At 45.0% G+C, this 27,716-nt stretch overlaps 1 protein-coding gene across 1 annotated transcript in view; it reads left to right on the top strand.

The window, feature by feature from the left end:
- The window catches only part of GPR153 (G protein-coupled receptor 153), a gene marked incomplete in the record, with an annotated part of 188,326 nt that overhangs the window by 157,919 nt on the left and 2,691 nt on the right, over positions 1 to 27,716 (top strand). The window contains 2 exon segments of the mRNA XM_077458308.1: positions 17,004 to 17,193; positions 19,568 to 19,752. Of these exon segments, the coding sequence (XP_077314434.1) occupies positions 17,004 to 17,193; positions 19,568 to 19,752 (375 nt within the window).

Genomic DNA, 27,716 nt, shown 5'->3' with positions numbered 1-27,716 from the left:
CATTGTAACTCGGAGACTCGTGTCCTTTGACAGACGTTTCGGTTTAATTTGGGAAAATATTGTGTTTTTTTTTTTTTCCACGACTTTATTAAAAGGTTTTCTTTTTCGCTGCACAAAATGTCATCCCGCTCCTCGGGTTCCTCGTCTTTTTTACGCTTTCTGTGCAGAATTCGGAGTTTGAAGTCGGGATGAGCAAAGTGTGAAGGTGAAAAGTTCATTCTTAAATCCGACTCCAGTAAAAAAAAAAAAAAAAAAAAAAAATCCTAGCTCAGCGAGTTGGTTACAGGCGGCGGCGATTCTTCTGCACATGTAAAAATAGCGCTTTCTCTACAGATTAGAAGACGGAAAGGAATTTGCTTTATAGAGGAAGCGAGTCGTTCGAATGTCCTCTAGAACATCAGTAAAACCGTACAGGTGACTATACCCCCCAACGTCTCCATAAAGAGGACCTATGACCTTCCCATGGTATCATATTTGGGGGGGGGGGGGGGGGGGTTGTTAACCCCCTGGCAATAGAAATAAAATTAAATAAAAAAAAGAAGAATTATATAACATAAATAAAAAAAAAATGTAAAGTACCCCCGTCGCATTGCACACATCCCATATAAAAAGCGCAGCATAAGGTGAGCTTGTTACGTTAAAGTGTTACTAAACCAAGGACTCTGCATTCACTATATCTGCTCTCCCCAGGACCCTGCATTCACTATATCTGCTCTCCCCAGGACCCTGCATTCACTATATCTGGCCTCCCCAGGAACCTGCATTCACTATATCTGGCCTCCCCAGGAACCTGCATTCACTATATCTGGCCTCCCCAGGAACCTGCATTCACTATATCTGGCCTCCCCAGGAACCTGCATTCACTATATCTGGCCTCCCCAGGAACCTGCATTCACTATATCTGGCCTCCCCAGGAACCTGCATTCACTATATCTGGCCTCCCCAGGAACCTGCATTCACTATATCTGGCCTCCCCAGGAACCTGCATTCACTATATCTGGCCTCCCCAGGAACCTGCATTCACTATATCTGGCCTCCCCAGGAACCTGCATTCACTATATCTGGCCTCCCCAGGAACCTGCATTCACTATATCTGGCCTCCCCAGGAACCTGCATTCACTATATCTGGCCTCCCCAGGACCCTGCATTCACTATATCTGGCCTCCCCAGGAACCTGCATTCACTATATCTGGCCTCCCCAGGAACCTGCATTCACTATATCTGGCCTCCCCAGGAACCTGCATTCACTATATCTGGCCTCCCCAGGAACCTGCATTCACTATATCTGGCCTCCCCAGGAACCTGCATTCACTATATCTGGCCTCCCCAGGAACCTGCATTCACTATATCTGGCCTCCCCAGGAACCTGCATTCACTATATCTGGCCTCCCCAGGAACCTGCATTCACTATATCTGGCCTCCCCAGGAACCTGCATTCACTATATCTGGCCTCCCCAGGAACCTGCATTCACTATATCTGGCCTCCCCAGGAACCTGCATTCACTATATCTGGCCTCCCCAGGAACCTGCATTCACTATATCTGGCCTCCCCAGGAACCTGCATTCACTATATCTGGCCTCCCCAGGAACCTGCATTCACTATATCTGGCCTCCCCAGGAACCTGCATTCACTATATCTGGCCTCCCCAGGAACCTGCATTCACTATATCTGGCCTCCCCAGGAACCTGCATTCACTATATCTGGCCTCCCCAGGAACCTGCATTCACTATATCTGGCCTCCCCAGGAACCTGCATTCACTATATCTGGCCTCCCCAGGAACCTGCATTCACTATATCTGGCCTCCCCAGGACTCTGCATTCACTATATCTGCTCTTCACAGGACTCTGCATTCACTATATCTGCTCTTCCCAGGACTCTGCATTCACTATATCTGGTCTCCCCAGGACTCTGCATTCACTATATCTGCTCTCCCCAGGACTCTGCAGTCACTATATCTGCTCTTCCCAGGACTCTGCAGTCACTATATCTGCTCTCCCACAGTACACAGAACATGGAAATGCAATTATTTTAGTTAATATTAACTGCTAAATACCTTTTCCCATCAGCAGTATATAGCAGTCTTGTGACTCCTATCAGTGTTTTGTTAAGGCTTGTAGGAGTTTTCATTCTACTCTGACTGTCCTATGAGGCTGCAGGACTCCTCACCCTCTGTTTGGACAGTACTTATTGGTCCTGTGCTGATCACATGCACCCTCCCGAAAAAAATACCTCTAACAATACACACCAAACTAAGCATGTGCAGAGTGCCCACAAGCTGTGTAATGTCAGGAGATGGATTGGGGACAATGGAAGAAGGGGAGGATCAGACAAGACAAGATCAAACAGCCTTTTTACACAATGCAGTATAGTAGGTTCCAGAGTGAGTAAAACAAGCATGCTTTACTGTATATACAGACTCATTTTACTGTTGTGGGTTTGTTAACACTTTAACATCACTTTTGTTTTGAGGCATCATCCAAATTCCAGAGTGAGAGCAATAATTCTAGGGCCATAATGAATGGACTACTCTAAACGAATAACCTGCAAGGCTTTTAAAGGGTCTCCTATGAGGAATTTTGTCTACCATAGTCGTTTGTGCTGCCATGGGCGTGTTCGATTTCAAAACTTGACATGTTTGGTATCTACTTACTCAATGCAACCTCATCTTTTATGCAGTGGAGAAAATAATGATTTGATCTTCTGCAGATTGTGTAAGTTTGCCCACTTACAAAGAAATGAAGGGTCTATCATTTTTATCATAGGTGTAGTTTATATGATAGAGACAGAAGATCAACCAAAATTCCAGAAAGAAAAACAAAACCACATGATACAAATGTTATAAATGGAGTTGCAGTTCCGTGAATAAAATAAGTATTTGATCCCCTACCGACCAACAATAATTCCGGCTCCCACAGCCTGGCTACAGTACAGTAGGTGCTTGTGTTGGTTAATAGAATAGTCCTGTCTATGTAGGAAGGTTCTCCTAACAACTTGTTATGTGTATAGAAGACTCCTGTCCACAGAATCTCTTCCTTCCATCCAATCCTCACCATCATGGGGAAGACCAAAGATCTGTCAGAGGACGTCGGGGAGAAGATTGGAGACCTGCACAAGGCTGGAATTGGCTACAAGTCCATCAGCAAGAAGCTTGGTGAGAGGAGACAACTGTTGGAGCGATTATTTGCAAATGGAAGAAATACAAAATAACCATCAAATCGCCCTCAGTCTGGAGCTCCATGCGAGGTTTCTCCTCATGGGGTGAGGATGGTCATGAGAAAAGTGAGTGGTCAGCCCAGAACTACACGGGAGGAGCTTGTGAAGGATCCCAAGGCAGTTGGGACCACAGTCACCAAACAAACCATTGGTAACACAATACGCCACTGTGGATTGAAATCCTGCAGCACCCGCAAGGTCCCCTCCTCAAGAAGATGGATGTACAGGTCGTCCTCCTCAAGAAGACACGTGTACAGGTCGTCCTCCTCAAGAAGACACGTGTACAGGTCGTCCTCAAGAAGACACGTGTACAGGTCCCCCTCCTCAGGAAGACACGTGTACAGGTCCTCCTCCTCAAGAAGACACATGTACATGTCCTCCTCCTCAAGAAGACACATGTACATGTCCTCCTCCTCAAGAAGACACGTGTACAGGTCCCCCTCCTCAGGAAGACACGTGTACAGGTCCTCCTCCTCAAGAAGACACATGTACATGTCCTCCTCCTCAAGAAGACACATGTACATGTCCTCCTCCTCAAGAAGACACATGTACATGTCCTCCTCCTCAAGAAGACACATGTACAGGTCCCCTTCCTCAGGAAGACACATGTACAGGTCCTCCTCCTCAAGAAGACACATGTACATGTCCTCCTCCTCAAGAAGACACATGTACATGTCCTCCTCCTCAAGAAGACACATGTACATGTCCTCCTCCTCAAGAAGACACATGTACATGTCCTCCTCCTCAAGAAGACACATGTACATGTCCTCCTCCTCAAGAAGACACATGTACATGTCCTCCTCCTCAAGAAGACACATGTACATGTCCTCCTCCTCAAGAAGACACATGTACAGGTCCTCTTCCTCAAGAAGACACATGTACAGGTCCTCCTCCTCAAGAAGACACATGTACATGTCCTCCTCCTCAAGAAGACACATGTACATGTCCTCCTCCTCAAGAAGACACATGTACAGGTCCCCTTCCTCAAGAAGACACATGTACAGGTCCTCCTCCTCAAGAAGACACGTGTACAGGTCCCCTTCCTCAAGGAAGACACGTGTACAGGTCCTCCTCCTCAAGAAGACACATGTACATGTCCTCCTCCTCAAGAAGACACATGTACAGGTCCTCCTCCTCAAGAAGACACATGTACATGTCCTCCTCCTCAAGAAGACACATGTACAGGTCCCCCCTCCTCAAGAAGACACATGTACAGGTCCTCCTCCTCAAGAAGACACATGTACAGGTCCTCCTCCTCAAGAAGACACATGTACAGGTCCTCCTCCTCAAGAAGACACATGTACAGGTCCCCCTCCTCAGGAAGACACATGTACAGGTCCATCTGAAGTTTGCCAATAAACATCTAAATGATTCAGAGAAGGATCGGGAGAAAGTTCTGTGGTCAGAGGAGACCAAAATTTAGCTCTTTGGCATTAACTCGACTCGCTGTGTTTGGAGGAAGAAAAATGCTGACTATGACCCCAAGAACACCATCCTTACAGTCACACATGGAGGTGGAAACAACAACTTTGGGGTTGTTTCTCTGCTAAAGGTACACGCCGACTTTGCCGCATTAAGGGGCCAATGGACGGGGCCAAGTATTGTAAGATCTTGGATGAGAACCTTCTTCCCTCATCCAGAACACTGAAGATGGGTCATGGGTGGGCCTTCCAGCATGAGAATGACCCAAAACATACCACCAAGGCAACAAAGGAGTGGCTCAAGATGAAGCACATTAAGGTCATGGAGTGGCCTAGCCAGTCTCCAGACCTTAATCCTATAGAAAATTTATGGAGGGAGTTGAAACTTCGAGTTGCCAAGAAACCTTAAAGGATTTAGAGAAGATCTGCAAAGAAGAGAGGACCAAAATCCCTCCTGAGATTTGTGCAAACCTCGTCACCACCTACAAGAAACGTCTGACCTCTGTGATCACCAACAAGGGTTTCTCCACCAACTACTAAGTCATGTTTTGCTTGGTGATGCAATACTTATTTTACTCACTGAACTCGATGTATAACATTTGTATCGTGTGTTTTATTCTGAATTTTTGGTAGATATTCTGTCTCTATCATATAAAATACACCTATGATAAAAATGATAGACCCGTCATTTCTATGTAAGTGGGAAAAACCTACACAATCTGGGAGGGGATCAAATAAATATTTTCCAAAATCAAATAGCAGTATGTACGGCACTAAGACCAACCAGAATTGATGGATCGGTAAATAAATACATAGAATAAAAAATACAATATTATAATAATTTAATGTATTAATAATTGAATATATATTTAGTATTAGATTTGTGTTCTAGTTCTAATTATTTTCCCCTCTGTATTTTACCAAAAGTTGGAGTATAATGTTGCGTTTGTCTGCACTAAATTTAATTTCTGTATATTTTTCCCTGAAAATATGCATTTGATAAACTGTGCAAATATCGTGCGACATACAAAATTGCAACTACCACTATTTTATTCTCCAGGGCCTCTACTTTCAGAAAACATACTTTTTTTGGGGCGGGGGGTGGGGTTACAGTAATTTCCAGCAAAAAAACGCAGAATTTAACATGTGTGCAAAAAATTGCCCTGCTAGGCAAGTGGTCAATGGCATAAAACACATATATCAAACACTCGCACCAGGTTTGGAGCTGCATTGTGCTGGAACTCTAGTCTACCACCTGTGGCACTCACCCTCTGCTCCGCTCCCCACGCTCACTTGTAAACACAGACGCCTTCTGTGTTTACAAGGGCCAGCTTTGCTCTCAGGAACTAACCAACCCCTGCAAGCACTCATGGCAGGGCATGGTGGGGACATGTTTCCGGAATCTGAGAGGGTGAATCATTTCCCTGCAAGGCGAGGCAGAGTGGCCTACATAGGGAGGTACTAGAGCTGGGTCAGGTAGGAGAGAGAGCGAGAGATACGAAGAAGCTGGGGGGGGGTCCACACTGTGCATAGTGCACCCCTAAACTCTGCACTCTGTACACAGCGCACATCTAAACTCTGTACACAGCGCATCCCCTAAACTCTGCACTCTGTACACAGCGCACCCCTAAATTTTGCACTCTGTACACAGCGCATCCCCTAAACTCTGCACTCTGTACACAGCGCATCCCCTAAACTCTGCACTCTGTACACAGCGCATCCCCTAAACTCTGCACTCTGTACACAGCGCATCCCCTAAACTCTGCACTCTGTACACAGCGCATCCCCTAAACTCTGCACTCTGTACACAGCGCATCCCCTAAACTCTGCACTCTGTACACAGCGCATCCCCTAAACTCTGCACTCTGTACACAGCGCATCCCCTAAACTCTGCACTCTGTACACAGCGCATCCCCTAAACTCTGCACTCTGTACACAGCGCATCCCCTAAACTCTGCACTCTGTACACAGCGCATCCCCTAAACTCTGCACTCTGTACACAGCGCATCCCCTAAACTCTGCACTCTGTACACAGCGCATCCCCTAAACTCTGCACTCTGTACACAGCGCACATCTAAACTCTGCACTCTGTACACAGCGCACATCTAAACTCTGCACTCTGCACACAGCGCACATCTAAACTCTGCACTCTGCACACAGCGCACATCTAAACTCTGCACTCTGCACACAGCGCACATCTAAACTCTGCACTCTGCACACAGCGCACATCTAAACTCTGCACTCTGCACACAGCGCACATCTAAACTCTGCACTCTGCACACAGCGCACATCTAAACTCTGCACTCTGCACACAGCGCACATCTAAACTCTGCACTCTGCACACAGCGCACATCTAAACTCTGCACTCTGCACACAGCGCACATCTAAACTCTGCACTCTGCACACAGCGCACATCTAAACTCTGCATTCTGTACACAGCGCACCCCTAAACTCTGCACTCTGTACACAGCGCACCCCTAAACTCTGCACTCTGTACACAGAGCACATCTAAACCCTGCACTCTGTACACAGCGCACATCTAAACTCTGCACACAGCGCACATCTAAACTCTGCACACAGCGCACATCTAAACTCTGCACTATGTACACAGCGCACATCTAAACTCTGCACTATGTACACAGCGCACATCTAAACTCTGCACTATGTACACAGCGCACATCTAAACTCTGCACTCTGTACACAGCGCACATCTAAACTCTGCACTCAGTACAAATTGCACATCTAAACTCTGCACTCGGTACAAATTACACATCTAAACTCTGCACTCGGTACACAGCGCACATCTAAACTCTGCACTCGGTACACAGCGCACCCCTAAACCCTGCACTCTGTACACAGCGCACATCTAAACACTGCACTCGGTAAACAGCGCACATCTAAACACTGCACTCGGTGCACATCGCACATCTAAACTCTGCACTCTGTACACAGCGCACATCTAAACTCTGCACTTGGTACACAGCGCACATCTAAACCCTGCACTTGGTACACAGCGCACCCCTAAACTCTGCACTTTGTACATAACACATTTCTAAACTCTGCACGTAGCGCAGCCCAGATACAACCGGCCCTTCGAGGGCAACTATGCTAATGCGGCCCACAATGAAATGGAGTTGCCACCCCTGGCATAAAACAAATAGAGACCTCATGATCGTTGCCAAGGTTTGGGCCACATAAAGAAACTCGAGAACAAAAGTATTTTTCCAATCGTACTCAAAAAGGAGACTTTTTTACACTTACAAAAAAAGAAGATAAAATAAAAAAATGTTGCTACAAAGGAAGACTCCTGTGAAGGGGATGTTCAGCTTTCATTTCTGAAAATAACGGCTCCGATAGCAAATAACGATCGTTCTAGCTTACTGGATTGAGCCTAATGGCCATTATAATAGCAAGAAACACTTTTCTTTTTGACTGGAGGATTACTTAAAAGTTTTTTTTCTTTGTGTTGCATTGTTTCCTCTTGTTATATCATTTGTATGTATTTTGCAGTTTGTCTTCTGGCACGAGGATAATTTCTTGAAGCGTTTTTTTTTTTTTTTTGTGCTAAATCCTTTCACTGTTGCCTCAAAATCCGGTACTGCAAACAAAAGAACCGTGTTCCAGGTTTAATTTGTTTTCCCAGCGGTCGCTTTAGTTCTTTGAAATGACTTATGTTTGAAATGTTGTGCGATATTTGTAGTTATCGCAAGCCAATTAGCATTACATGGTGTGCTTGTGGGCTGATGTATGGAAAGAGCAAGACAGAAAACCCAAGTCTGCCCTCTTGTGTCTGAGTCTAGTATTACACAACAAAAGGTATAATGTAAAATTAGATCTCCCACCCAAAAACAAAAAAAAAAATAAAAATAATTATAGGCCCTTGTTTAAAAAAAAAAAAAAAAAAAAAAAAAAAAAAGAGTGCATATTGAGCTAAATAAATGCCAATTTGATATAGGGTCACATTTAACCACTTACTGACCGCAGTGAGTAAATATACATCCTATAAGCAATTGGTTACACCAGTCTCATGGGTGCAGCTACAGCCATGATCTTGGTGTTATTTTTTTTTCAGCTGGCAACCTATCTGTTTTAAAGGTACTGAGAAGGGCCCCCCTCCACCCTCTCCACCCCCTGCTGCTGCCTGCGTGGGTTTCTTGGCTCTCCTGTTTCTCTCTGGAGCCCAATTACCGCAGTAAATGGCCAGGATCACTTTACATGGATGAAGCCGGAAGTGAGGATGATTTTGTAATTTCTGGTTCTGAAGCTGTCATCGCCTGGCTGTTACAGCCAGGGAAGCAGCTAATCCAGCACAATCTGTGCTGGATTAGTTGGTTTGGAGGGCGAAGGAGACATCAGGGCCCTAATAGACCTCACCATGGGCACCACACACTTTAAATTTTCTCAATGAATACAAAGCGCTTTTTAAATTGGATGGGCTGGAGATCGTGTTGTCCCTACCTTCATCTCTCTACCTCATCCAATCAGAGAATGATTTGAACACTGGGAAAATGCAAAGTGTTCCCTGAATGGTGCCCACACTGTGTGAGTACAACTTGGGAGCATGGGAACACCTGATGTCAAGGGGGACTCTGCTGGGGGGCACCTGGTGCCAGGGAGGCTCTGCTGGGGGGCACCTGGTGCCAGGGAGGCTCTGCTGGGGGGCACCTGGTGCCAGGGAGGCTCTGCTGGGGGGCACCTAGTGCCAGGGGGGACTCTGCTGGGGGGATTTGATGCAAAGGGGGGCTCGGCTGGGGGGAATTTGATGCAAAGGGGGACTCGGCTGGGGGGATTTGATGCAAAGGGGGACTCTGCTGGGGGGATTTGATGCAAAGGGGGACTCTGCTGGGGGGATTTGATGCAAAGGGGGACTCTGCTGGGGGGATTTGATGCAAAGGGGGACTCTGCTGGGGGGACCTGATGCAAAGGGGGACTCTGCTGGGGGGACCTGATGCAAAGGGGGACTCTGCTGGGGGGACCTGATGCAAAGGGGGACTCTGCTGGGGGGACCTGATGCAAAGGGGGACTCTGCTGGGGGGACCTGATGCAAAGGGGGACTCTGCTGGGGGGACCTGATGCAAAGGGGGACTCTGCTGGGGGGACCTGATGCAAAGGGGGACTCTACCGGGGACACCTGATGTAAAGGGGGATTCTACCGGGGACACCTGATGCAAAGGGGGATTCTACCGGGGACACCTGATGCAAAGGGGGATTCTATTGGGAACACCTGATGCAAAGGGGGACTCTATTGGAGAACACCTGATGCAAAGGGGGACTCTACTGGGAACACCTGATGCAAAGGGGGACTCTACTGGGAACACCTGATGTAAAGGGGGACTCTACTGGGAACACCTGATGTAAAGGGGGACTCTACTGGGAACACCTGATGTAAAGGGGGACTCTACTGGGAACACCTGATGTAAAGGGGGACTCTACTGGGAACACCTGATGTAAAGGGGGACTCTACTGGGAACACCTGATGTAAAGGGGGACTCTACTGGGAACACCTGATGTAAAGGGGGACTCTACTGGGAACACCTGATGTAAAGGGGGACTCTACTGGGAACACCTGATGTAAAGGGGGACTCTACTGGGAACACCTGATGTAAAGGGGGACTCTACTGGGAACACCTGATGTAAAGGGGGACTCTACTGGGAACACCTGATGTAAAGGGGGACTCTACTGGGAACACCTGATGTAAAGGGGGACTCTACTGGGAACACCTGATGTAAAGGGGAATGCTACTGGGAACACCTGATGTAAAGGGGGACTCTACTGGGGAATCACCTAGTGGGGAGGGGGGCTCAATTTGCCATCTTCGCCCTGGGTGCTGCATGGCCTTGTCCCGGCACTGCCATCTAGTGATGCAAATGTGCAGCGTGTGGGTGATAAAGCCCACACGTGTGTGTTACACGCACAGAAGCAGGTTAGGCTCCTCTGTTTCTAAATGGATGCAGAAATTGCAAATCCTCTAATACCAGCACAGACTGCTCAGGTGCCGATTATCAAGGCAGAGCCTTCCAATTACAGATCAGTTTGAGAGAGAACATGGCTTCCTTCAGAGCATAGAAAAGTATGAATCTGCAGAAATGTTCGCTCAAATCCTTGCCAGGCAGAGAACGTAGCTGGAGGGGATTGTCTTTTAGAGTTACAGAAGGAGAGCTGACATGGTCTGGAAGAAGAAGAAGAAATGTTCAATACAAAGTGTAGCAGAAAATGAAAGCCGGTTTTACTGAAGGTCATTGTCCTGCTGGAAGGTGAACCTCCGCCCCGGTCTCAAGTCTTCTGCAGACTCTAACAGGTCTTTTTCTAAGATTGTCCTGTATTTGTCTCCATCCATCTTCCCATCAACTCTGACCAGCTTCCCTGTCCCTGCTGAAGAAAACCATCCCCACCACATGATGCTGCCACCACCATGTCTCACGGTGGGGATGGTGTGTTCAGGGGGATGGGCAGTGTTAGTTTTCACCCCACACATAGCGTTTTGCTTTTAGGCCAAAAAAGTTCAATTGTCTCATCTGACCAGATCACCTTCTTCCACATTCCAAACCTATTAGCTGCGCCGAAAGAATGTTTCTAACATGACTTATCAGTTATATACACAACTTCACAAAAAATCCAATCAAACAAATGAAGAAAAAGATTAATAAATGAAAAAAAGTCCTCCAAACGTGCTTATATCTTTAAAAGTCTATTCCTCGTGACATCACATAACAAATGTGCACCCGAAAAGTGATGACCCGTTCCAAGAAAGAGATCCTCCACCTCTGATCACACTGTCGCTTACCAGATTTTATGATCTCTTTTTAGGGAGATCTACACAGGCATGTAATCCTTTCACAGGCAGGGGTTCACTTTTAGGGCTGGTTCACACAGGGGGCGACACGAGGCGACACGACTTGCCGTGCCGCGACCTGACAAGTCGCCCCCGTTCTGTACAATGGAACCGTTCTAAGAGGAGCGACTCGAGTCGCTCCGACTCAGAAAGAAGGTTCCTGTACTACTTTTGGGCGACCTCGGGGCGACTTGCATTGACTTCTATACAGAAGTCATTTGCAAGTCGCCGCTGAGGTCGCGGCAGGTCGCGGCGAGGCACGTCGTGTCGCCTCGCATCGCCCCCTGTGTGAACCGGCCCTAAGGATCTCAAGAGTGGCTCCCACAGAGACGTCACAAATGGCACTGAGGTATTCTAGGCAATATTCCTCCCCCATGTGGAAAACAAGAATGCCTCCATAGTGCAATTCGTACACACAACAATTTATTTAAATTAAAGAATTGCACTTACACACATATTCTCTCTCTCGTAAAAACGCTCAAGATAAAATAAACAAGCCGGCCGGCTCAATTAAACGCTGCCCGTGTCTTTCCGGGCCCTGCGCAATACGTGGAGACGTCAGCACGTCGCTCCTCCCTACGCCGTTTCGTCACAACTGACGTCTTCCAGGGGCCTTCTTCCACGTTTGCTGTGTCCTCCACATGGCTTCTCACAAACTACAAACAGGACTTTCTTTCACCAATGTTATTCTTCTATCTTTCCTCACAGCGCACTAAATCGCCACACTACAAGGTAAATATCTCATAAACGGCGCACGTTTGGGAGACATTCACAGTGCCTATAGGTAAGCCCGATAATAGGCTTACCTATATTTACAACTTCCACATTGGGGGTATACAACCACTTTAAAGATCTGGGTGAACCATTTTTGTATTTCCAGGTAAGAAAACGAATGTGTCGGAATATTATTGGCGTGCTAAGCAACAAATTACCTATTTGCTTGTCTACAATTTATTGATACAAAAAAAAAAAATTCACATGCCAAAATATTTTTTTGCCAACGCTGGCATGCCAAAATGTAGCATCAAAAATCGACTGCTACCATAATCAGAAAAAAAATGAAACGCGTCGCCTGACATTACTTACGTTTACAGGTTACAAACGCAGTCGATGTAAGAGAGAGAGAGACTTGCTGGAACTTGCTACGTACGTCAGCAACAGTTTAGCACTTTTGCCATTTTCAAGGAAACGATGATGCAGAATGCGTTTAGCTGATGTGTGTGGTTGCTAATGCATGCTTTGATGCCAGGATGATCTCTCTATATATTTAGACTGTAACATCAGAAAAACCCTGTGCTTACACAGGCTAGTACAGCCACCCAGAACTAGGGTTCCTTCAGAGGTTGCTAGGGGTACCAGGAGCCGGGGGTGGTTGACCCCCCCATCTGATGGTGATGGCATGCAGTAGTTCCTGAGCCAACACCACTTGGCAGTGCCAGCAACATAGTTACATAGTAGATGAGGTTGAAAAAAGACACAAGTCCATCAAGTCCAACCTATGTGTGTGACTATATGTCAGTATTACATTGTATATCCCTGTATGTTGCGGTCGATCAGGTACTTGGCTAATAGTTTCTTGAAACTATCGATGCCCCCCTCTGAGACCACCACCTGTGGAAGGGAATTCCACATCCTTGCCACTCTTACAGTAAAGAACCCTCTACGTAGTTTAACGTTAAACCACTTTTCTTCTAATTTTAATGAGTGGCCACGAGTCTTGTTAAACTCCCTATTGTGGGGTCACCGGTCCGGTATTTATATATTTGTGGGGTCACCAGTACGGTATTTATATATTGTGGGGTCACCAGTCTGGTATTTATATATTGTGGGGTCACCAGTGTGGTATTTGTATATTGTGGGGTCACCAGTACGGTATTTGTATATTGTGGGGTCACCAGCCCAGTATTTATATATTGTGGGGTCACCAGTCCAGTATTTATATATTGTGGGGTCACCAGTCCGGTATTTATATATTGTGGGGTCACCAGTCCGGTATTTATATATTGTGGGGTCACCAGTCCGGTATTTATATATTGTGGGGTCACCAGTACGGTATTTATATATTGTGGGGTCACCAGTACGATATTTATATATTATGGGGTCACCAGTACGATATTTATATATTGTGGGGTCACCAGTACGATATTTATATATTGTGGGGTCACCAGTATGATATTTATATATTGTGGGGTCCTCAGTCCGGTATTTATATATTGTGGGGTCACCAGTACGATATTTATATATTGTGGGGTCACCAATCCGGTATTTATATATTGTGGGGTCACCAGTCCGGTATTTATATATTGTGGGGTCACCAGTCCGGTATTTATATATTGTGGGGTCACCAGTACGGTATTTATATATTGTGGGGTCACCAATCCAGTATTTATATATTGTGGGGTCACCAGTCCGGTATTTATATATTGTGGGGTCACCAGTCCGGTATTTATATATTGTGGGGTCACCAGTACAGTATTTATATATTGTGGGGTCACCAGTCCGGTATTTATATAATGAAATCATATCTCCTCTCAGGCGTCTCTTCTCCAGAGAGAATAAGTTCAGAGCTCACAACCTTTCCTCATAACTAATATCCTCCAGACCCTTTATTAGCTTTGTTGACCTTCTTTGTAGTCGCTCCATTTCCAGTACATCCTTCCTGAGGACTGGTGCCCAGAACTGGACAGTATACTCCAGGTGCAGCCGGACCAGAGTCTTGTAGAGGGGAGAATTATCGTTTTATCTCTGGAGTTGATCCCTTTTTAATGCCAATATTCTGTTTGCTTTGTTAGCAGCAGCTTGGCATTGCTGAGCCCATCATCTACTAGGACCCCCAGGTCCTTCTCCATCCTAGATCCCCCCCCCCCCCAAAGAACAGGACACCATTTTAGCGGTTATTCTGTAAGGGGAATTTCATCCCACTGAACCCCATTAAATTGGTTTTAGCATTAGCAAGGGTTCCCTAAAACATGAAAACTATTATAGGGGTTCCCATGCAGTTAAAGAAGAATGTCAGGTATGGATATTTTAAATTAGTTACATTGTTCCAGCTTGGACCAATTTCGTAGCTTCCAATTGTCCCTGATTTCCAGGGACTGTCCCCGATTTGGAACAAAGTCCCCTTGTCCCTCTTTCCCCCTCTTTTGTCCCTCATTTTCGTCCGATCTATATAGACATATCTATAAAAAAAATTTGCTATATTTTTTATTTGCTGATCTATATAGTTACATACATAGTTACACAGTTAGTAAGGTTGAATAAAGACACCAGTCCATCCAGTTCAACCTGAGTGAGTGTCTACAATTGTCCCTATCCCTGTACATTGAACACTCACATCAGTCCCTACCCTCAAGGAGCCCACAATCCAAGGTCCCCATTCATATACTAGGGCCAATTTGGGACAGAAGCCAATTAACCTACTTGCATGTCTTCGGAGTGTGGGAGGAAACCGGAGTACCAGGAGGAAACCCACACAGGCACAGGGAGAACATGCAAACTCCAGGAAGGTAGTGTCGTTTTATAGATAAAAAAATAAATTAAAAAAAGGGCTAAATCTTTCATCCAAATTTCCAAATTGCTACAGTTTGTACATTTCAAGAGCCAATATAAAGGAAGAGTAGTGGTAAAAAAAATAATAATAAAAAAAAAAAAAAAAAACTTATGGGTTTAACTAACCATTTTTTACAAATGTAATTCTTCTTTAAAAAACACTTTACAGACCGGAAGGATTTGCCTCCTTAATGACGAAGCCATTTTTTGCGATACAGCACTGCCTTGCTTTAACTGACAATTGTGCGGTCGTTTGGCGCTGTACCCAAATAAAATTTGCGTCCTTCTTCCCCCCCCCCCCCTCACAAATAGAGATTTCTTTTGGTGCTATTTGATCGCCTCTGTGGTTTTTATTTTTTGCGCTACAAACAAGGACCCTCAATTTTGAAAAAAATAAATAAATATATTTTTGACTTTTTGCTACAATAAATACTATATAAAAAAAAAAAAACTAATTTCTTCATCAGTTTAGGCCGAGCTAACATACTACATATTTTTGGTAAAAAAAAAAAAAAAAAAACCCCGCAAATAAGCATATATTGATTGGTTTGCGCAAAAGTTATAGCGTCTACAAAACAGGGAATAGATTTATGGCATTTTTATTATTTTTTTTCCTTTTACTGGTAATTGTTGGGATCTGCGATTTTTAGCGGGACTGCAACATTGCGGCGGACAGATCGGACACTTTTTTGGAACCATTGACATTTACACAGCGATCAGTGTTATAGAGGGTGACCTGGGGTGTAGTGCTTTATTTTGTCGCAGGGACGGGGTGATTGATTCCCAGGGTATTTTTCCAGTTACCAGTCTGGCTGCTGTGTTCTGGACGGTTTGTAGATGTGAAATTTTGTATTTTGGAAGCCCTAGGTAGAGGGAATTTACGTAGTCAAGTCGGGAATTGATGATTGTTCCAACTACTGCTGCTGTGTCTCCTTCCGGGATGAAGGGGACCAGGGGCGGACTGCCCGAGGGCCCCGGGCCACTAAGGGGCCCCATCAGGGTTGCCAGCCTCAGTAAAACCAGGGACAGTATGTAAAAATCTGTGTTTTTTTTTTTTTACATCTGTCTATGGAATGTCCCTTACCGACATCCTTTTGGTCTAAAAATCCTGAGATTATAGCTGCCCCACCTCTCCAGTACCTTCTCAGCCAATAGAAACATGTCTGTGTATACTGTGCGTACATGTATGCTTGTATACTGTGTGTGTGTGTATACTGTGTGGCCCCATAATCTCTGATTGCCTGGGGGGGCCCATAATCTCCTATTGCCCGGGGGCCCCCATGAGCTGTCAGTCCGCCCCTGAAGGGGACGAGTCTACGCAGTAGGCGAAGAAGGTAGTGGGATCCGCTGACTACTGGTCCTATTTGTGCGTCCATCGTCACGTTTGAGTCAAAGATGACTCCGAGGCTTTTGGCTTTAGTGCCCGGTGGTGATGGGTTGTTCGAGGATGGTGAGCGGTGTGGGCATCGTGCCAGGGATTTTGTTTCGGTTTGTGTGGAGGAAGAGGAGTTCTGTTTTGGATCCGTTGAGTTTTAGGGAGCTCTCTTTCATCCAATCGTCGAGGTGGAAAGTGTGACATCACTGCCCGGCCTCTCCAACTTGTCCAGTCAGAGAACACTTTGTATTCATAGAGAAAATGCAAAGTGATCTCTTGATGGTACCTGTGCCCAGGGGTTGACTTCTTGTGTTCACAGAAAAAAAATGGAGGAGGACTAGAGGTCACATACCTCGGGACTTTAGAGGCGTCTATAACATTAAAATAGTAGTTCCGAAATAGTGTATTTAAAAAAAATACAAATATAATTTTTATTTTAGGATTACATTAGATTACATTACATTTAGGATTAAAGGCACTGTGTATATATATATAGATAGATACATTGTATCAAACCTATGCAATCCTCTAGTGTTATTTATCAAGTTATTGTGACATTATTAATCTAATTCTAACCTATTGATTGTTACATGTTTTTATTGATACGCAGGTGGTGAGTTTTGCCAGCCTGAAGTTTGATAAGTCCGATGACTGGATGGTGCTCGGTGTCCTCTGGTGTTCTGTAGTACAAGCTCTTCTACTGCCAATGTTCCTGTGGGCCTGCGACCGCTACCGAGCGGACGTGAAAGCGGTGTGGGACAAGTGCATCGCCATCATGTCCAACGATGACGAAAACGAAGGTGAGAAATTCATCAGCGGCTGAAAATGCTTCCCGGGAAAAAAAAAAAAAAAAAAACGGTGACTTCAGAACACATTTCTCTTCCACTTTAAGATTTAAATTGCAACTACAGAGCAGAGGATTTAGCATTTGTACGGGTTCGTGCACACGTGCCTATTGAGAGCCATAAAGTGGAAGGTACAGCCTTGGCACCCAGAAGCCACAGGCGTTGCATACAGCCGTCTGTACAAAGGAGTTCCAGGATATGGCAGGCTGCGCATGGGTATACGCTGGTACAATGCAGTTATAATACAATAAAATACAAGAGGATTAGGAGGGCCCTGCTCAGAAGAGTTTACAATCTAATAGGGTGGGGGCAGGTGGTACAAAAGGATGCAACTGTGGGGAATGAGCTGATGGAAGTGGTAGGAGATTAGAGACGTGATCGGCTTCCCTGAAGAGATGAGTTTTCAGAGATCGCCTGAAGGTAGCGAGAGTAGGGGACAGCGGCGGCCAGTCCATTACTTTCTGGTTTTCTGTGTGCTCAGTGGAGAGGGGAGGGGCCTCCCCTCTCCACTGAACACACGGGATTAGTCCTCACGGCGGCCATCTTTTTGTGGCCCGCCGGAAGGGACTTTGTTCTCACATGGAGAACAAAGCACTCGTCCGGGCGGGTGCTGGTCGGCGCGATCGATTGCGCCACAAAGCATCTCCAAACCCGGCCAATGAAGCGCCACGTCTGCAATCTCGTGATTGCATTGACATGGCGCTTCTCATAGTGCACCGTGTCCGGCGCCCGGACACAGTGCACTTAGTTAAAGGATATGGCTTATTTTCTTAAAGGGGCCATTTAAAAAAAAAATATATATATATATATATATATATATATATATATATATATATATATATATATATATATATATATATATATATATATATATAATTTTTTATTATTATTTTTTGTGACTACAGCAGGGCGGCAGCACCCGGGCGCCCCCTATGGATGGGCCGTCACTGGTAGGGGATAGCTAGACAGGTGGAGGTAGCAAGTTCCAGAGGATGAGAGAGGCTCTTGCGAAATCCAGGAGATGATGAGCATGAGAGGAGGAGACGAGAGAGCTTGAGAGTAGGAGGTCTTGGGAGGAGCGGAGAGGATGATTTGGTTGATATTTGGAGACAGAATTAGTGATGTAGATCGGGGCAGAGTTGTGAATGGGTTTGTAGGTTGTGGTTAGTATATTGAATTTAATTCGTTGGGTGATTGGGAGCCAGTGTAGGGATTGGAGGAGAGGGTTGGCATACAATGATTGGGAGCCAGTGTAGGGATTGGAGGAGAGCGTTGGCAGAAACCGAGTGGGAGCCAATGTAGGGATTGGAGGAGAGGGTTGGCAGACACTGAGTGGGCTCCATCTGACTTTTTCCGTCGGAATTTCCGACACACAAATTTTGAGATCTGGAGCTAAAATTTTCCCGCAACAAAATCCAATCAATTTAAATTCTGATTGTGTTTAGACAATGCCGACGCACAAAGTGCCACGCATGCTCGGAATTAATTACGAGACGAACGTTATTGGCTACTGCCCTCTTTATAGTCCCGTTGTACGTCACCTCGTTCTGAACGATTGGATTTGCCGACAACTTTGTGCGACCGTGTGTATGCAAGACAAGTTTGGGGCGAAGTCCTTCGGAAAAAATCAGACGGATTTCGTCGTCGGAATGTCCGACCGCGTGTACAGGGCATAAGAAAGGTTTATTTTAAAACATTGAGGAGTACATACATACAGATTACTACCGATTATTATCAGGATTGGAATTCCTCTAAGGCCGCGTACACACGCGGGGACGGTTCGCTCAACTTTGTCCGCTGAACAGTGTTTCGGCGGACAGTCCGCTCGTGTGTGGGCTTTCAGCGGACAGTTTCAGCGAACAGTCTGCTGAACAAAGTTTTTCGGAAATTCCGAAAAACTGTCCGCTGAAACTCTGTTTCAGCGAACAGTCCCCTCGTGTGTAGGCTTGTTCGTCAAACTAAGTTCCGCGCATGCTCAGAAAGGATTTACACGCCGAAGTTTGCATTGCAGTGTATAGGACGTCGTATTTTTCGTCCCGTCGTACGTGCCGTTCACGTCATCGCGCACGGTTTCAGCGGACTGTTCGTTCGTCGTGTGTGGGCAAGTCCGTCCATGCTAATTTTGAGCGGACTGTCCGCTGAAACTGTTTGGCGGACAAAGTTGGGCGAACAGTCCCCGCGTGTGTACGCGGCCTAAGTGAGCATTCACCTTTATAAAAGTCAAGAATTTATAAAAACGGTTCTTTTCCTATATTTCGTATTATTACTTATCTTTCTGTCCTTCGTGTATATTCCTTGTGTTAATAATATAGTTTGCCATTTGTTCTAGATCACAGTCCCGATGGTGGTATCCATTCGGACCTCATCTACGAAAGGCCCTATGACTACAATTATGGGGGTGACCTCATGGCCATGGAACGCATTACAAAGTATGACATCTCTGCATTGGAGAGGGGAATACCACAGATCTATCCTTTGAAGGAGGCACAAGAAGATAAAATGCACTATCTCCAGGTATTGTGGATTCTGATTCTAGAACTGTACAACCAAAGTTACAACTGATATCAGTCTTCACTAGAACTACCAAACTCAATAGGTACAAAGCTTCAATGGGTTGCAAATCCAGGCAGTTGTCCAGTTTTCATTTAGGATTTAGGGGAAAAAGAAAAAAGAACTTATAAAATGTAGCCCATATATCCTTCGCATGGAGATAATTTTTTTGCCTTCAGCTCGTAACAAAGAAAAGGCCAGCTGACGGGTTATTTTAGCCTAACCTAGTACCCATGTATACACAATTTTTATAAATGGCAACCAATTGGCTTCCTTTCCATTCTCCTGTTAAAGACATTTACACATTGATGCTTTTATATACAGTTGTGCTGGCAAGTTGTGGAGAAGATTAGCATGGCTTCAAAATTCCATTTTAAGTCTTTAAATGGACATGATCATTATAAAAAAATAATTCGTTATCAATAAGGGTTCCATGGAACCCTAGCATTCCTCCAGGAGGTGGCTAGGGGGCTCATTGAGCTGTGACTAACTGACCTCCCATGTGATGGTCCCTGCATAGTTCCAGGTCCAACACCAGTTGGCGGAGTCAGAGCCATGACTGCAAGGGTGGCAATTCAATGTAAGGAGCATTTCTCTTACTGACCACGACTAATAGAAGGGGCATTTGGGGACATACCCCCAATGACCGCTAATAAACTAATCTTAGCAGGGATTTCCTGGGGCCTGAAAATTATTGTAGGGCTTCCTTTGGGATAAAAAGCTTGATAAAGACTGATCTAAGTGGTAGTTCCCCACCTTGTGGTTCCTGGGCCGACGACATCACTCCAAGCTCGCTCTCAATTGCCTTTTCCTTTTGATATCACCAATAAAACCTCAAACTCCAACTGATAATTCAAAATTAATAAGCATTCTAGACATTTAGGATGATAAAGGGTTCAATCACACCCACAGAAATTTCAGCTTTATGTAGACAATGGCAAGTCCAGCAGTGGGATTTCTGCACCCAAGTTCCACTTCACTAGACCAACCCACTAATAATGAACTATGGATACAGTAAGGGAGAATTATGTGTGATGATCTTTCAAATCCTCATTTAGACACTTGTATATCAGTCATTGACTGTGAAGTGTGGGTTAACGTTTGGGGTGTATGTACAGTATCTCTACTCTCAACCATGTTCATAAGCTTCCTCAGAAAACACATCGTGCAGTGATCACCATTTTAGTTCTAAGCCCTTTATTTATTCTGGGAAAAAACATTTTTAAAAAAAGGACTAAATTACGGCTGGGATTATAGCCCCCTCCTGCCACCCAGCTGTACCATGGAGGGTCTTTGCATCTCATACAACAAAAATGCATAGAACACAAAAGAACGTGTTCTATAATAATCATAAAGCAGGCATTTGTCCAATCTAGGTCCCTTGTGCCCAACCCGCAGCCCTTTGGGGGTAGTAGTCCAACTGTCAGGCCCCAGCAATCTGTATTAGGAGCTTTGATTTGTAAAAGGATACTTTGCCAATAGTAATCTTTAACAGTTTAAAGTCCCTAATCTCTACTGTCTCCTTCAATTTGACTTAAGTCTCCAACTACTTCTACAACTAGAAAAGTCTCAGACCATTTCCTCTAAGTCTTCAATCCTTGACAGTCTTCTGTAGCATTACATGTAATAGATATCATAGCAGCTCTTTGGAGACATCAGGTGGCTGCATTTAAGGCCCCCTATACCTTGTAAATTGACAATGACTAGTCTAGGGACTAGGTAATCAAAAAAAGGAACATGTACATTCATTACCATCAATAGCAAAAGTTTCATATTTATTTATAGAAAGATAAAAGATAGGGAAGGAAAAACCCTTATCAGTTTTGTTTGTCCGTGTCCTACAGAGGTGATTTCCATCTACTATCTGTCTTGGAGGTGCAATTAAGTGATGGGGATTCCTATTATGGATGAGCTTGGGTTTGGTTCAAAACTCAGAAGGAAGGGGTCTCCGCTGGCCCAATCAGCTGTGGCCGAAGTATTCCCCTTCCTGCAGTTGTCTGTTCACAAAGGCATGTATGTGACGTGTTAAAGCGGTAGTAAAGCTGCTAAGTTTTTTTTTTTTTTTTCATACATGCAAGGGAAAAGGCATAATGAGCTAGTATGCACCACATACTAGCTCATTATGAAATACTTACCTTATAACGAGGCCCTGACATCTCGCCCGATGCACGTTGAGGGAGCTGACATGTTCCCTCCTTCCGGGTATCGTGGCTCCTGCGCTGTGAGTGGCCGGAGCCGCGATATCGTCACTCCCGCGCATGCGTGCGGGAGATTTCTTCCTGGCAGAGTCCGGTATCTGCCAGACTTTCTGCCAAGAATTCCCTGTGCGCATGCGCCGCTGCAGTCAGCGCCGCATTGCGAGGGGAATATCTTCTAAACCGTACAGGTTTAGGAGATATTTTTTTTTACCTACAGGTAAGCCTTATTATAGGCTTTCCAGTAGGTAAAAGTTGTAAAAAGGACTATACAACCACTTTAAGTCAAAAACATTAACCCAGTAGGATCATGTGGCCGTAGGACATTGACCCAATATGTCCATGTGGCCATACTAGGTCAAGGACATTGACCCAATATGACTATGTGGCCATATTGGATCATGGAGATTGACCCAATATGACCATGTGGCCATATTAGGCCAAGAACATTGACCTAATATGACCATGTGGCTGTACTGGTCAAGAACATTGACCCAATATGACCATGTGGTCATAGTAGGGCAAGGACATTGGCCCAGTATGTCCATGTGGCCATACTAGGTCAAGGACATTGACCCAATATGACCATGTGGCTATATTAGATCATGGAGATTGACACAATATGACCGTATGGCCATATTAGGCCAAGAACATTGACCTAATATGACCATGTGGCTGTACTGGTCAAGAACATTGACCCAATAAGACCATGTGGCCATATTAGGTCAAGGACATAGACCAAATAGTACCACATTGGCATATCAGGTCAAGAACATTGACCCAATATAACCACGTGGCCGTATTAGGTCAAGGACATTGACCAAATAGGACCATGTGGCTGTTTTAGGTCAAGAACATCGACCCAATATGACCGTGGTCGTAGCAGGTCAAGGACATTGACCCAGTATGACCATGTGGCCATAGCAGGGCAAGGACATTTACCCAGTATGACCATGTGGCCATATTTGATCAAGGACATTGACCCAATATGACCATGTGGCTGTATTAGGTCAATCACATTGACCCAATATGGCCATGTGGCCGTAGCATATCAAAGACATTGACCCAGTACTGCCAGCCCAGTCAGCTGTGGTCGGACTATGATGCTCCGACTACAGCCGATTGGGCTGGCAGTGAAATCTGCCTTCCAGGTTTAAATCAAACAAAAGCTCATCCCTAATAATCATCCTAAACAGCTGTCACCAAAAAAATTGTCCCTAGTTAAAGGTTTCCTTTACACGGTAACCAGGACAAATAGAGAAAGTATATCACCAGAGCTTAGACACAGGCAGAAATAACCACGTGGCGGTGGATCCAAGTCTTCCCCAGTCTATTTAGAAAATGCACACAATAAAAAACTTCCAGTTTTTAGACGTATTGGCTGCCTGGGGTGTTTTTTCTAAGCTTTGCTGTAGCATCATCAGATCTGCCAGTCTGTACTGATAGAATCTAGTCGACCCGCATCGTCATATGTTCTGCATTTGTCGGCAACTAACGCTAGGGATTTCATACTACATTCCAAATACAAGTCATATTTTTTGATTGTCTCACTGTTTTATTCTTGTTTAATTTTTAGTATACATGATTATTATGCTGAGCAAAATGAAGATTGGCAGCACAGAGGGATAGAACAATTTTGCACGTAATGATTCTTATTTTTAAAAATAATAGCGATTTAAAAGTTAGAAAAAACAAATTACTTTGCTGATTTAATGAAAAGTCAATTTATTATTTTGATTTATCTTTTCTTTCTTTTTTTTTTTTTTTTCCGTCTTTACAAGGGAATGCCGTTTCTGGACTTTTGCTTGCACTTTTTGCTGCTCTTGTTTTCTGTGCTATTTTTTTTTTTTTTTGTTTGAAATAAACGTGGTTTGCTGCTATAAATTATGCTTTGTGGGGTCTGTATCCTTCTTTAATAATCATGCATGTTGAATTTAAAATAAGGAGTGGCTTCAAGTGCAACCAACCCAAACCCATCCATTATGATTTGTGTTTCTCACCCCGAAAATTCTCAGCAGTTACATTTTTTTGTTTCTAGACCTCAGTGACGTCTTCCTACCACTGGACTTATTACTCCAAATTGTATTTGCCTTCAAGTCTGTTTAGCTTATAGACTTAAAGGGTTAGTCCACAGAGGGGCAGATTTACCATACTTACAGTTATGGCGTCATTGGAACCAGGTGCAAAGTCTTCCCTTAAAAAAAGGTCTCAAAATTATGAGTGTGTGAATTCTCTCATGCCTCAACATTTGAGATGTTGTCACCTCAACTGCTAGGTATGAAGAACAAATATTTGCAAATCGGGCTTGTAATGGGAGCACTTACACTTGTTTCCTGAGACAAGCTAGCTGAAAGACAGATAAATCTCTACCTAGGTGGATACATCTTTCAAAGAGTTTTTTTTTTTTTTTTTTCCAACCAGTGTGCCTTTTAATTTACAATTTGCATGCATCAATGTCCGTTATTTTGTATATACCTAAAACATTTTACATCTGGCTTGTGTTACTTAAAAGTAATTGGTGTTATTAATACACAAAACTTTGAAGTTTTGTTCACGAAATGCTATAAATTGCGTATTCCTTCTACACCATATGGAAAAAAGTTTGTGGACACCTGGCCATCACACCTACATGAGCCTTGTTAAGCATCCCATTCCAAAACCATGGCCATTAATATGGATTAATAATATTATACAAGATTTACATAGCGCCAACAGTTTTCTCAGTGCTTTACAACAAGAGTGCAGACAGCACAGTTAGACTCGGTTCACACAGGGGGCGACGCGAGGCGACACGACTTGCCGTACCGCGACCTGACAAGTCGCCCCCGTTCTGTACTACGGAACCGTTCTAAGAGGAGCGACTCGAGTCGCTCTGACTTAGAAAAAAGGTTCCTGTACTACTTTTGGGCGACCTCGGGCGACTTGCATTGACTTCTATACAGAAGTCATTTGCAAGTCGCCGCTGAGGTCGCGGCAAGTCGTGTCGCCTCGCATCGCCCCCTGTGTGAACCGAGCCTTACAATACAATACAATATCTGAGGAATCAAAGGGCCCTACTCGTTAGAGCTTACAATCCAAAAAGGGATTGTATCAAGAGATACAAAAATGGTAATAACTGTGATGGAAAAGATAAAGTTACAGTTCTTAGGGGGGAGGTCGGATAGGCTTCTCTGAAGAGAAGGGATTTAAAGTGGTTGTAAACCCTTACAAACCACTTTGACCTACAGGTAAGCCTAGATTAAGGCTTACCTGTTGGTCCAAGAAATATCTCCTAAACCTACACGGTTTAGGAGATATTTGCCGAAAGACAGGCACCGCTGTCTACGGCGCATGCGCACTGAGCGTGCCGCTGTCAACGACGATATGCCACGAGTGGCAGCTCCCGTGCGCATGCACGGGAATAACGTCATCGTGGCTTCGTCGAATGACAGCGGCGGAGCAGCGAGACCCACCAAGAAGATGGAGGCTCTGGACTACAGGGGACAGCGGTGACTTCGCTGGCTCCTGTGTCAGGTAAGTGACACATAATGGGCTACTATGCGATGCGATGCGATGCGATGCATAGTAGTCCATTATGCTTTACGTTTGAAGGGAATCAAAGAGGAAGTAAACCCATCAGGGTTTACTTCCTCTTTAAGGGATCGTCTAAATTTGGACAAAGTAGGAGATAGTCAGACAGATAGGGGCAAGGAGTTCCATAGGATGTGAGCGGCTCAGGAGAAGTTGTGGAGTTGAGCATGGAAGGAGACAAGGGAGCTAGAGAGCAGGAGGTCTTGGGAGGAACAAAGAGACTAGGTTAGTGATGTAGCTGGGGGCAGAATTGTGGATGGCTTTGTAGGTTGCTGTTCATAATTTGAATTTAATTTGTTGGGTAAGCAGAAGCCAATGGAGGGATTGGCAGAGAGAGGTAGTAGACACTGACTGGCTGGTAAGATGAATGAGTCTGGCAGTAGCATTTATGATGGACTGAAGGGCGGGTAGCCTATGTAAAAGTAATCCCATGGAGGAGGGAGTTGCAGTAGTCGAGAGGTGGCCAGGGAGTGAATTGGAAGCTTTGCGGTGTCATTGGTTAGGAAGGGGCGATTTTTGGAGATGTTTTGGAGGTCAAGACTGAAAGTTTTGGACAGCGACTGGTTGAAAGGAGTGTTCATGGTCCAGGACTACACCTGGCATCTTGGCATACAGGGATGGGTTAATGGTTGTGCCATCAATCCTGACAGGGAAATCACAGGAAGAGGCACATGGGGGAGGAAATATTAGAAGTTCGGTTTTGGACAAGTTGAGTTTGAGGAAGTGGTGCGACATCCAAGCTGATATGTCTGTCAGTAAATTAGTGATGCATGTAGAGACTATTGAAGTGAGCTGAGGGGTAGAGCGATAGATTTGGGTGTCATCAACATAGAAATGGTGTTGGAAGCCACAGGAGGCGATCAACTGACCCAGGGAGGAGGTGTAGATGGAAAATAGGAGAGTTCCAAGAACAGAACCTTGGGGGACCCTGACTGAGAAAGGAAGAGGAGGAAGCAGAATTGTAAGTGACAGTAAATGCGCAGTGGGAGAGTTGGGATCCAACCCTTTGCAAGTCAAAGAGCCTCCACTCTTCTGGGAAGGCTTTGGAGCATGTCTCTAAGAATTTGAGCCCATTCCCGCAAAAGAGCATTTGTGAAGTCAAGTACTAATGCTGGATCAGAAGACTTGGCTCACAATCAACATTTGTGACTCATCCCTAAGACGTTAAAGAGGGATTCCACCTACAAAAAAAATATTAAAAGCCAGCAGCTATAAATACTACAGCTGCTGACTTTTAATAAATGGACACTCACCTGTCCCGGGGTCCAGCGATGCCGGCAGCCGAGGCCGATCGATCGCTCGGCTCTCGGCTGCTGCCGCCACCATTCTAGGTGAGGGAATCAGGAAATGAAGCGAATCGGCTTCACTTCCTGCTTCCCTACTGCGCATGCGCGAGTCGCGCAGCGCAATAGGAATTGTCCGCGCTGTCACTGGGACCCGTGTGTGTCCCAGCAGACAGCGCGGCAGGACAGGAAATGACAGACTCCCATGGGAGTCTATGCCCGGAAGTGGGTGTAAATACCTGTCTTTGACAGGTATCTCCACCCCCCTGTAAGGTGCCAATTGTGACACCGGAGGGGGGGAGGGTTCCGATCAGCGGAAGTTCCACTTTAGGGTGGAACCCCGCTTTAAATAGGGTTGAGGTCTTGACTGCTCAAGTTCCTCCACACCAAATCAGCATTTGTACACCGGGGCACAGTCCTGCTGGAACAGGAAGGGATCTTCACCAAGCTGCTAAGAAGTTGGAAGCCCAACATTGTCTACGTCTTTGTATGCCGTAACATTAACAGTACCCTTCACTGAAAACACCAGAAATCAATCATTTGGAGGGGTGTTCACAAACGTTTGGCCATATAGTGTATGTATATTTTCAGATCATTTTTTTATTTTTGTGGGGGAAGTGAGCAAATTGAGAAGATCCCAAACACTCATATGCTTGAACAAAAAAAAAAGAATTAAGAAATTATAATGCCAAAGTCTCACACAAATTTCTATTTGCAGATCAACCTTATCAATCTGGAATGTTGCTGAGATTCTGTGCGCCAGTTACAATTCTCTCTCCCTCTTTTGCAGCATAATTCTTCGAGTTATTGGAGGCTAACAGCAACCAGCCATTAAACAGTAATTTTGGTATCATGGGATGACATGCTGTAACCCACCTAT

Source organism: Lithobates pipiens, unplaced genomic scaffold (assembly GCF_037356315.1).
Source record: "Lithobates pipiens isolate NorthernLeopardFrog02 unplaced genomic scaffold, aLitPip1_a1.2 Scaffold_27, whole genome shotgun sequence".
NCBI lineage: Eukaryota > Metazoa > Chordata > Amphibia > Anura > Ranidae > Lithobates > Lithobates pipiens.
The sequence above is the reverse complement of the archived record's forward strand: the minus strand, read 5'-3'. Positions and strand labels throughout refer to the sequence as shown.